Source organism: Patiria miniata, unplaced genomic scaffold (assembly GCF_015706575.1).
Source record: "Patiria miniata isolate m_02_andy unplaced genomic scaffold, ASM1570657v1 HiC_scaffold_24, whole genome shotgun sequence".
Lineage (NCBI taxonomy): Eukaryota > Metazoa > Echinodermata > Asteroidea > Valvatida > Asterinidae > Patiria > Patiria miniata.
In genome coordinates, this window is record NW_024037063.1 from 10,337,714 (window position 1) to 10,350,013 (window position 12,300).

The following is a 12,300-nucleotide window of genomic DNA, read 5'->3' on the forward strand; positions in this document are numbered from 1 at the left end:
GAACAATGTTCAGTACGTTTGTACAAAAAAATCGGGAGCCAACCACAATGTTCGGTATAGCGGTGTTCGGTATAGCGACGTTCCACTGTATGTCATGTCATATTCCTTTCGATCAGTGACTTTCATACAATTAATCTCGGCAAAAATGGGCTTATAAATACACTTTAGTGATATTAATGTTTGAATGGGATGGGACGGGCCAATTTAAAAATACTGAACGCTTCAGATGCAATGTAGACATGCACAAACATCAACCATACGTCATATTACATTGACATTTATTTCATGAGATAATTATGCATGTACAGTACTGGTCCAGTAATAAAAATATGATGAATATGAATAATTGAATATAGTTATAACCATGCATGTATGTTTTGTCCATAATCTGCATACAAGTATGACAACAGAATAGCATATTTACAACTCGCATTAAAACTAAAAACGGCAATATGAAGGGCAGACATACATTTCCATTTCATTTTCAACAATTGGATTAAGGATTCAGTACTAAAATTTTGTTATGTTTTCATTTAAAATAGAAATTTTAAAAGACAGATCCAGGGGGTGGGGGCCAACGGGGGCCATGGACCCCCGGCCCTGAGAAAAATAACCATTCTTTTAAATTTTAAGTGACGTCGCAATAAAGGCAGGCACTCAGCGCGTACACCAACTTTTCCTAAAAAAATTTTTTGTTAAAGTGGTCAGAAATTGCCTCATATCGCACCACAGAGTATCTAGAATCTGGAATTTTTTGGGGGCCAAAATTTTTTAAGCAAGCTTCGAACTCCACCCCGTATTTTTTGGACCCACTTTATGGGGGACCAACATTTTTGTTGGCCCCTCACTGAAAAATTTTGCTCTAGATCAAATCCGCCCTTGTTGAGGGAACCAATATTGTTATCAAATGTGGTTTAAAACATAAGTAATGTTTAATCCCAAGTTTAAACTATTCATCAGAGCAGACTTGTACGTATCACTTTGTAATGAACTTTTATTTCATAGCTTTTATTTCTACTTGCAAGTTCCAAAAATGAGAGGTTATCTCGCTTTCAATTAAACATGGTCGACATGTGACAAGTGACTTTAACACTGCTGTGCAGGAATATTACTGTTGAAATATTACAAAGCATTTCAACACCACAATTAACTTCAGCTTTGGCAAAGTTGGTGCCAAATATAAATACAGCAAGGATTCAAGCATATCTGAAATGTTCACAATATGTCATTCAATAAGAACAACATTCTCTTACCTCTTAAATATCATTTGCCTATGTGTATATGTAAGTGTTAAAATGAAATTTTATATTCCTACAGTAACATATTTTGTCTTATGTATGAAATATTATGATTCAATGTCAGATAAAGTTTCAGATATTTTTTCTTACTCATTTTAAATTTGTCAAACTGTACGTATTCAGCTTTTGTTGACTTACGCAATTGTAATATTTCGGATCAGAGTTCTGTACAAAATACTGATATCAGGTGGCATAAACATAACAATAAGCAATAGTTTAACCTTTTTTAAGCTGACATATCAGTGGATGTCCATTTTAAAGGTAACTAAACAAGACTTGTTTGAATATTTGGATCTAAAAAGCATCAATAAAAACTTTTGTAAGTGCTTAGGACAACATTTTTAATTGCCATTACTGAGGATAAAGCATGTGACTTCCATATGTGTATAGTCATGATAGTTGTGCTAATAAAAACAGCCGCCATATTATACATGTAAGCCCCAAAATATCTACAAAAATTCTTTTGCAAAAATGTCTTGTTTGCAGGATGGCGATCTAATGAGCAGACATTCCGATTAATCAGCATGTCTGCTGATTCACAACAGCATTTTCATTTTTGATTCACAACAGCATTTTCATTTTTGTACAGTTTCAAACACCTCACAAAGTAACATCACATATAATTGCGCTAGTATCAAGGAATGATGGGTGGGTTGCATATTACAGGAGCTACATAGTCTCATGCAATGTCAGGGTTCGACCTTAGCGGTAGTCCGGTCGCCAAATGCGAGTAAAAACAGCGGCGGACTAGTATACAAATATTGAATGCTTCGAGTGGTGTAGTAAAACTAGCCTCCCGAGGTGATCCATGGACATTCTATTTTCCCGAGGCGAAGCCAAGGGAAAATAGAATGCTCCATGGATCACCGAGGGAGGTTAGGTTTACTTCACCACGAGATAAAACATTCAATATTTGTTTCATAACACTTCACCCACAGATTCTGCTTGGTTATAATATTTAAATTATTTAAATCTGAACACAGTTGAAATAAACTTGAATTTCAATACAAAACTGGAGGAAAATGTATTTCTCTCTTCCAAACTACCCCTTCGCGAAATGTTTGAACCCAACTCTGCGGCGCGCTCTCTTTGGAACAAAATGCGCTGCGTGCAACGCGCACACCAGCATGCATTTGCACACAAATACCGCGCCATGGAAATAGTACTTTGGTTGCTAATGGTATATAGTACTTTGGTTGCTACGGGTATAGTACTTTTGGCCGTGCACAGAGAGATAGCACAATTAGAAAGTATCACGTGACTCGCTCTCGGCCAATCAAGACAAAGAATCTGTGGGTGAGGTGTTATAATCAAAACCATTCCCTAATATCCGAATGGCAAGTCAAAATTATTGTAAATAACATTAGTGTTTATGACATTCTGGGGTACAAATTAAATACTATAGCAGACCAGGGAAAAGGCCCATGGACTATATACATGTATGAGTCTGGTTCACGTTCGGCTAGTGAAAAAAAGTTAAGGGCGAACCCTGAATATGTGTTGGATGGAGATGTACATTCAACTTCAAGCAAACTTGCATCCTTGATGCTGGGTAACAAGTTCGGCATTTAAAAAAAAACTTTTAACGACCGTAGATTGCTTCAAATATGAATGAAAAGTTTGCAGAAACACCATGTGCGAATAATTTCTCAACAAACAGAATTGTTCTGAAAAGAACCAGAGGTATAAACTCGACGTTCCGGTCAGTATGCTCTGATCCTCTTCAGGAGAAAGAGCACTCTCCTGAAGACGGTCAGAGCATACTGACCGGAACGTTGAGTTTATACGTGTACCTCTGGTTCTTTTCAGAACAATTCTCTTAGTTGAGAAATTATTCGCACATGGTGTTTCTGCAAACCTTTCATTAGTCTGCAACATCAATGTGACTGATCTTTAACTTGATCAACTTGTCATTTTGAATTTGAATTGAATGTTCAATCAATTCCAAGCTGGAATAATCGAATACTGAATTTTTCAAAAATGCACCGTCCTCCAGAAAAGTATGCCTACTGTTGAATGCAATTACATGCTTGTACCCCGGTAGAAGGGAAACTAACTTAACATTGGGGAATGAACGCACTACATGTACAATTATCCATTTGAGACCAAGTGCAAAATATAGTGTACACAAGGTTCTACAGCCTGTCTAAAAAAAAATGGTACAATCAGCTAAAAAATTGGTTAAATATGAAATTTCAAATTAAGTCAGTCTTACTTGGCATAATATTAAAGAACAAAGACTGGGCTTTCCAATAGTGTTTGTTTGATCTTATTTGCTTTTGTCAATTCAGAGATAGAATCAATTTAGTGCGATACACCAAAATCAATTTTGTGCCACTTTTATGCATGGGCAGAGTTGTTTCGAGTACTGTGCCATGCTGTCTTGAAGCTCACAAAAGATTGCAACTTGGCAAAAGAAACAAACTCGCTTTTTGTGTTCCGCAGTAAACTGGAGTTATCTCTGGATTGACAAAAGCAAATGAGATGAAACAAAAAGTATTGGAAAGCCTGGTCTTTTTTCTTTGATGTGATGCTCAAAACGACTTACTTATGTTGAGATTTACATGTAATATTGAAGAAAAAAAATGTTTTCGATTGTACCATTTTTTTGGAGACAGGCTGTATTTTCAGCTACATGTACATGTACATGTATCCATGCAATACGCATAATGATTTACATGATGAATTAAACTCACGTATACCGGTAGTCAGAGTAGGGTACTGGTATACATTGTATTGGGAGTACTGATGTGTAGAGTATACATACAGGTACATTATACATTTACTTCTAAACACAACGTGTTACAACCTTGTGATTTACATTGTACTTCTAAATGCAATTCTGATATCAGTGAGGATAACTTCTAGGATGGCATCTGCTTTAGAAATTTTTATGAGTAATTCATGTACAGAGTTAATAGTTCATGTTCAACCTGTACAGCTTTGGTTTCTACATTGTACATACATTGTATGCTCTCAGGCTCATAACTCAGTGCGTGGATTTTACACGAAAACAATACAAGTAACTGAAGTAACATGTTCATTCTTTAAAGCCAGAGTCCATAATTTGCAGCCATCCGAAAAAGTAACTTGCGTATTATTGTTGAAAAACATACTTGGTTGAAAGATAGTGAGTGGACTAAACTCCCTGTGAAATTAATCTTTCTGGCAAGCTATCATTTTGAAGTAATCAACGAAAGAAGGCCTTTCCAACAGTGCGTCTCACGACGCACCGTAGGAAAATTTAAATTAGTAGTTCGTTTTGTTATTCGGCGCAGCGCGCGCAAGCATTGGCGCGATGCACATGCGCGTGCGGTTTGCTATAATTCGTCGGATCAGTGCGCGACATCGCGTATGGCTGCAACCAGCTCAGTGAGAACGTGTCTCGGATGCTGAATTCAGGCCCAATTCAAAACATGATTAAGCAACTTTTGATTTGAAATTGAGATCCTAGAATGCTGTTTTTCTCGGAATATGCAGCTGAAGCCGAGCTGAAACTTCATCAGTTTAGTTGTTCAGCACCCCTCTTTAGATTTTGAACACTTTTGTTGCTTCAAACGAACAAAATGCACAAATTACAAATGATGGACTATATCTTTAAGGATAATGTTTGAAACATGTCTGCATACTGTTGGTTACAGCAACCTTTATGGCTTCCCAAGATTACATGTAGATGGCATCCTACGGGATGTTCACACAGCGGTGGGCTCTGAAACAACAATCAGCCCTCTGATTCCGGCCAAGTCTTGGTTGGCATCGGTCTGCGAATTGTCCAATCTTTCAGTCGCTACTTCAGCATTGATAGCGTCTGGTTTAGTCTCTGAGCAAGCATTTTGCGTTTGATCAGTTCTTTCTCCAGCCGAGTCATTTGCTGCTTCCGTTATTTCAGGGGTCACAGGTGAGGAGTTCTCAGCACTAGTTTGCTGACAAGACCCCTGGTTGCCCGATGATTGAATTTGGAGGTTGGACAGCGAGTGACAAGAGCTTGAGAGATGAGTTTCTGAGCTTCCTCTTCCCTGAATAGGAGTGGACGGGCAAGAATGATGATTGTTTTTGTTCTGATTACACGACTTGATGTCACCAAGGTTGAGATCACTTGTGATAATGGGAGAGCTCTGTTCATTCCAGAGATAGCCCTGGGTTGACACTGGGGCTGTTGCAGGCTTGCATGTGTCGCTCAGCGACACACCTGTGTTGGACATCTCAAGTTTTAAAAGGTTCTTCTTGTTGTTGTCTGCCACGCTGTCATTTCTTATCTCGGTCTCCGAATCGGGTGCTTGGCTGCTGAACGTGAGTGTCTTGACAGGTTTTTCCCGTGCGTCTTCCCTGTGGAAGGTGTTGGAGGGAGGCAACTGCAGATTAGCGGAGTGGTAGTGCTGGGCTTCCATCGGATCGAAGACCACCCCGTCCTCGGCGCCTCTCACGAAATCGTTGACGGGCATGGAGGCATCGTTATTGACCAGTCTGTAGTCATCTGTCAGTTGCAGGTCGTGGCTCGACTTGCCCGTAATCGCCTCAATGATGTTGGTACAGCACATGCACATTGGGATCTCGGTACCATTAACGGTGTAGCGGAATGGCTGGGTGGCCACGTAGCTCATCAGAATGCACATGACCAACTCGCAGATGCGGAAGGCCAGCTGGTACCAGACCCAAGACCAGGGCTCCGGGACCTTCTCTCCCAACGGGCCATACACGACCACGATGCCGTACAGCTGCAAGAGGCCAATGACAACGCCAAAGAAGGATGCGAACAGTGTCACTTTGATGGCGCTGCCCCAGTTGTTCCTGGGCTTCTTCAAAAACGGCGATATCCCGTACATCGTGGACGTGCGCCTGCTGATGCTCATTCGGTTAATCTCCCGGAACTGTCGCACGGACGATTTGTGAAGCCGACGGAATATGATCAGGTAGCTGATGGACAGGAATAGACCCCAAATGAGGAAGACTCCCTGGCACAGCAGCAGGAGCACCTGAGCTGAGGTGAAGACCCCTACGACGACATCCACAACGATGGAGACTGTGAAGTGGAATACGATGATGCCAGCCAGGACCTTGGCGCGCTGGATCTTGGGTGAGACAAGCCGAGTCCTGGTGGAGTGCAGCAGCGCCAGGAACAAGATGCTGAACGCAGAGGACAGGCATGGAAAGCCCATACCAAGCAGCATGTACGCCACCGACAAGGGGAATATACCCTTATAGTTATAAGCATCCACAAAGAAGTAGATGGCGCGATCCAGACCCATGAGCAACATCATGATGTTGAGAGCCACAAAGTAACCTCGGCTGAGTAGACGCCGGCTCTTGAGTCGAATGAGACTCACAAATGAATACAATGCAAGCAATGCAAATAACGATCCCAGAATGTAAATATGGATGATCCAGAAGACGCCATAAAGCGGTAAGGCTTCCTCCCAGTTTGGTACTGGCTCTGCAAAAGGGGGAAGCTCTGCTGCGCCTGTGGGCTCGGGCTCTCCACTGGGCTCGGGCTCTCCAGTGGGTTCTCCCTCCGGCTCTGGCTCGGTTTCCGGTTCCGGTTCGGGCTCCGCCGTGCCCATTTTTCCCATGGAAGTGTCCATATTGCGATTAACAGGTGAGGTGGTGGTGTTTCCCATCTCGTTGTATGGCACATCCCCAGACGTCGTTGGCAGGGACCAAGACAACAAGACACAGAGGAGAGTCAGACTCAGATAATGAGATGCCATGGTTATCCTTCTCCTTCAGTTGAAATTGGTAAAAGCATCCGATTGTCCAGGTCCTTGCAGGCTAGGTGCGTGCTTCCTTCAAATATTTTGAGTGATGGCACGCAAGTACATCATCTGTTGAGGTAAAAATATATAACATTACATGTAATAACAGAAACATGTATTTGATGACAAGATAAAGACAGAGACAAAAAACGGTGATTGAGATCTTAAACATTTCTTGCTCCAAAACGCACGTAATTCACATGGTCATGCAAATGAATAGAACTCTCTCATAGGACGCAATCTTCATAGGAAAATCCGTGTTCAACGCCATCAGGTGTGTGTGCACGCGCAGTGTGCAAAATGTTCTAAACAAGCGCATGTTGCTCGATTTTTCTTCGAAATACAGCGCAGCCGATGCGCATCACAAAAATTTGTCGCCCAAAATGTCGATGCATACATATGTGGCAATCTGTATCAAGTGACGTCATTTGAGAGAGACCTATTGGATATTATCCAAGTTCTGTGTGAAGCAAGACCAACTTGCAAAATTTTGAGAGAAAAAAGCGACAAGTAATATATTGCCAACCAGCCCTATTCATGCAGCCCTCATTTTCGCTGACATTAAAAAATCAGGGACCCGGTCTTCAAAACTAAGCCTTACATTGGATATTAAGGTTATCGACTGGGAGTAAGGGCAAGTGACGTTTGCGGTTGCAGGGCCCTGTTTTGTTCATTACTAACCGAGCTACGTACGTACGATTTCACCTTGAAATCCAATCTGTACTGATGGACACAGGAAAAACAATTGGGCTGGAACATCCATGGAAGTCAAACAGGAAATTGCCATCCAATGACTATTAATCACATTTTTTTATTTACAAAGGAAACAAGCAATTGCCACAAGCGAGTTTCATTTCCAAGTTTATAGATCTGCACTTTGCATTGAACTGTGGAATGTTACTGCTGTCAAAAAACACACACACTTGTGATTAATGAGTGCCAAGTTCTGGATTTTTTTAACCCATTTATACCCCGTAGTTTCTGTACTATAGCCCCAAACCACCCTGCCTTAGGCCTGTTGCTCACCATAATGTGGATTCATCAATATGTATACGGGTCATTCCACCGGGTTGGGGAACAATGTGTGACATATGACCATATTAAGAAAAGCATGAATGCCTTGCTAGCAGTTGCTCTACATAATATTTGTTGTTGTTTGTTTCGCTACTGCAGAAAGCTTGAAATAATTTCAATGTATTTTGCCAAAAATATGAGCAAAAAATGTCATTTTGGACGTAACATTGACACCGTGTCAGTGTTACGTCCAATTATGACATTTGTACCTTTTAAAAAATTTCTAAGAAACATTACCCAAATTCAGTTTGCGCACTTCTTACTATAGATGCAACACAATAAGAAAAGCTTTTGCTACAGTAGTCAGGTATCAAATGGAGCAGATATGAATGCTTGGTTGTGTGGATGTAACATTGACACGGTGTAAAACCCAAATGTCACACTTCCATTGAGTGATTTTTACACCGTTACATCCACACTTGAGGTATTGTTTCTGCTATATTTGAACCCCGACTATACCAAAACAAAAGCTTTTCTTGGTGCTTAGGTGTCCATATGCAATGTCGGTTTAGGTAATATTTTACATACGTGTAAAAAATGGCCAAAAAAAAAGAATATTTGGATGTAACATTTACACGGTGTCACTCAATGTTACGTCCGAATTAATACATTTTTGCTCATATTTTTGTCAAAATACTTTCAGATAATTTCAAACTTTCTCAAGTATTGAAACACCCTAAGAAAAATATTATGTTGAGCAATTGTTTAGAATGCATTGATACCTTTTATAATATATGGATGCAACATGCACTGCTTCCCAACCTGGTGGAATGATCCATACACCCTCCTGCTGTGCTGTATGAAAAGTCACATACAGTAAAAACAATCAATCCTCGTCCCCTGTCATGCCTTTTACACAGACCAGTTACAAAATAGTCAAATCACATTTCAAGTAAGCTCACTGTGACTACAGTCAACAGATAAAAGCAGGCATGTGGTACCGGTAGGCACAGCTGGCTTATCAATCACCTACAGTCTAAGCATAGCTGTATCAAGTTACATAAACAGTCTCAGCCAGTCAATCCAGCCTTAATTAAAGGGAAGATACTGGTACAACATTTGCAAACATCAAACAACGAAATGATCAAATATCACAAAATGTTTTACTGGATTGTTAGGGAATGACAGTCCAAAACATCCTGTAAAATTGTGGCTCCAGGTGTGCTGACATTTTCAAGAAAACTTGTATTTTTCCAATGCTGGTTGGCCAACCAGCGTTGGAGAAAACTGGCTTTTTTTCAAAACCGCTTCTAATTTTTCATATTAAGTTATTCCGCATTTTCTTTGCAATTGATTACACACCTGTGAAGGGGTACAAGCCTGCTAGACTAATTCTCTGACCTTACAACTTCCCAAAGTCTATAAATTGTTCTGTTTCATTTTAAATGGGGTCAGGGAAACAAACTATAAGAACATGGTTGGTTTTCTTGGATTTTCCAGCATCTCGGAACCCAAAACGTGAAGCAAGTCAGTTAAAAAATATATCATATAAAACACTAATCCTCCAAATCCATTCATTTCACAAAATTGCAGCAAAAGCAAATGTTGTACATTCCCTTTAATATACTGTAGGCTGGGAACTCTTTAACTGTTCAAACTGTCACTTCATTGATTTTGTCTGAAAGGACAACTTTACACAGGATGTTTGCATAGGAGGGTTTTAATGGGTTAATGAGAGCTCAAATCATATCCATGTATGATAATACTGTAACCTCTTTCATACCGGTATCTAGAAAGTACATTGCCTTATTATTTCTGGTGTTGTGCATGTACTGGTCGGTACCATTAACCCTTACCCTACTTGACCCTCCAATGCATGCCAATTGTGCCTCAAGAAAATCTCCTATGTTTTTTGCATGGCCCTCCAATATCTGCCATGTCATTTCAAGGGTAACTGGACAGGCACTCCAATACATGCCACAGAGAACAATGAGAGTCCTCTGATAACAAAGTGAGTGCCCCCAGCTGGTCAGTATCAGGCACCCTCCAGGGCCTCCAACTCCTGCCAATTGGAGCCTTCACTGTTAAGACTTGTTATCTGCCAAATAACTGCAGCTGGAGGGCATTGGCATAACCAACTGACATGCAGTAAACTACCCTCAGAGAGTAAGGGTTAATCATTCATGTACTGACTTCCTCACCACGTGAGCAGACTTTACCACCAAAGCAATCCAGGTTTTTATCTGCACAATAGCATGTCTTGAATTCTGTTATGAAGTGCCACTTCACATCTTGTCTACAAACACACCAATTGTTGTGGATTGGAATTTGGCCGCCAACAAGTTCATGAAAATGCATTGCTGTGTGTGTGTGGGTGTATAGCTTTCACCAAATGTACAGTACTAGGGTCGACTGTTATTTAAAGGGAATTAATATACATCATTTGCTTTTGCTGTAATTTTCAGAAATGGATGGAATTGGGGGATTGGAAATATATAGCAAATATAGTTACACTGACTTTTTTGAGGTTTTTGGATGGAAATTTCTATAAAAACCAAGAAAAACAATCATTTTCCTGTAGTCTGGTTCCCCGGCTCCATATAAGAAGAAACAGAGCAGTTTACATACATTGGGGAATTGTAAGGTCAGGGAACTAGTCCAGCTGGCTTGTACCCGTTCATAGGTGTGTAATCGATTGCAAACAAGTGCGATGGTCAATTGGGGCCAGTATTTGAATAAAAGCCAGTTTTTTCCAACGCTGGTCGGCCGACCAGCATTGGAAATTGATACAAAAATACCACTTTTCTTGAAAATGACAGTATACCAGGTGCCATGATTTTACAGGATGCTTTACACTGTCATTCACTAACAGTCCAGCAAGGTATTTCAAAATGATTTGGTAGTTTTATTTTTTGATGTTTGCAAATGTTGTATTTTCCCTTTAATACAATTTATGAGCAATATTTTGAGAAGTCATGGGGTTTTACCACAATATTTGCATTCATCCTGTTTGAAGCCGTCTCTATGGCTTAAAGTCTATTGTACGTGTGTACATTTGATAGCTTTGGGCAAAAATAAAATGTTTGAAACTATTCATAAGATGGAATTGTACAATGTATGAACATAAAAATGTTTGCCTTTTTCCTTTCAGGAAAATTGAAGCACATACCGATGATACCAGTACACATGCGAAGTGAGAACTCAGTACATGTATAAATGTTCCTATTTGGCGAGAACATGGTCCAGAGCATACTGTACATACATGTACCGGGACTAACCTGTGTTCTCTTTTAGCACTGTTATTAAATGTAAAAATTGCAAAAGCCTAACTAGGATTTTCATTCAAAGTGGGTAAAAGTTTTAGCACGTTGTTAGTTTGGGTATGAATGTTACGGAAAATTGTTATTTTCCTACGCATAACTGGACGATTTTAAGGTGTTATCGTAGACTCCCAATCTTTGGGGGCCATACTCGTACAAAAGAGCACTCAGCAGAAGTCTCACCGTAAGGCCAAAAAAAAAGTCTCCGGTTTCTGGTATGGAGTTTGCCCAAAAAGTGGTGCGGCGACGCGGCGTTTTTTTTTTTTTTAACTGATTTTTTTGCTTCAAATGTCGTCTGATGACTGCAAATGGTACCCGACTAAACTTACCGTAGTGCAAATATATGGGAGTCCAGAGAGGCCACATCAACCCGTATCATAACCCAATCTAAAAACACGTTAAAATTGTGCAGCAGCAGGATTCCAGTCAAACCAGTGAGTTTGGCGGTTTTGAGACATTATCTTTCATTGAAAAAAACCTTTTTCATTTTGCCGACGCGCATGGCTACGGCGACGCGCGCGCATACCAGAAACTGGAGACTTTTTTGGGGGGCCAAATCTTCATTCAAAGAGGGGAACATTATAAAATGCCAGCTGAAGACAAAGTCAATGGAAGGATTTCTGTATTTTAAAGAAAGTGGCAAGAAAATCTTTTTTTCTGTGTGGTACATAATTTTCCGAATAGCCTTTCAACATTGAGGGAATTATTTATCCCCCCCCCCCCAATTAGTAGTCTGAGGATTAGGCAATCACGTGTGCAGAGCCACACGAATGAATGTCTGATCCTAGTACGCAAATTTTATGCAACCCCGCGCGCCAGCCAATCGGAGTCAACTAAAAACCTGTGACGTCCTTTACATCAGACATTTGGACTAAGCTGTTGATTTGGTCAATTTGGCTGCCATGTTTTTGTAAACTC

At 40.4% G+C, this 12,300-nt stretch overlaps 1 protein-coding gene across 1 annotated transcript; it reads right to left on the reverse strand.

Moving 5' to 3' along the window:
* Positions 1–4,788: 4,788 nt before the first annotated feature.
* Positions 4,789–7,112, reverse strand: LOC119732118 (proline-rich transmembrane protein 4-like). The gene has a single exon (XM_038205511.1). It carries the CDS (start codon positions 7,001–7,003, stop codon positions 4,991–4,993), a length of 2,013 nt encoding a protein of 670 aa, XP_038061439.1. The 5' UTR covers positions 7,004–7,112; the 3' UTR covers positions 4,789–4,990.
* Between the last annotated feature and the right edge of the window lie 5,188 nt (positions 7,113–12,300).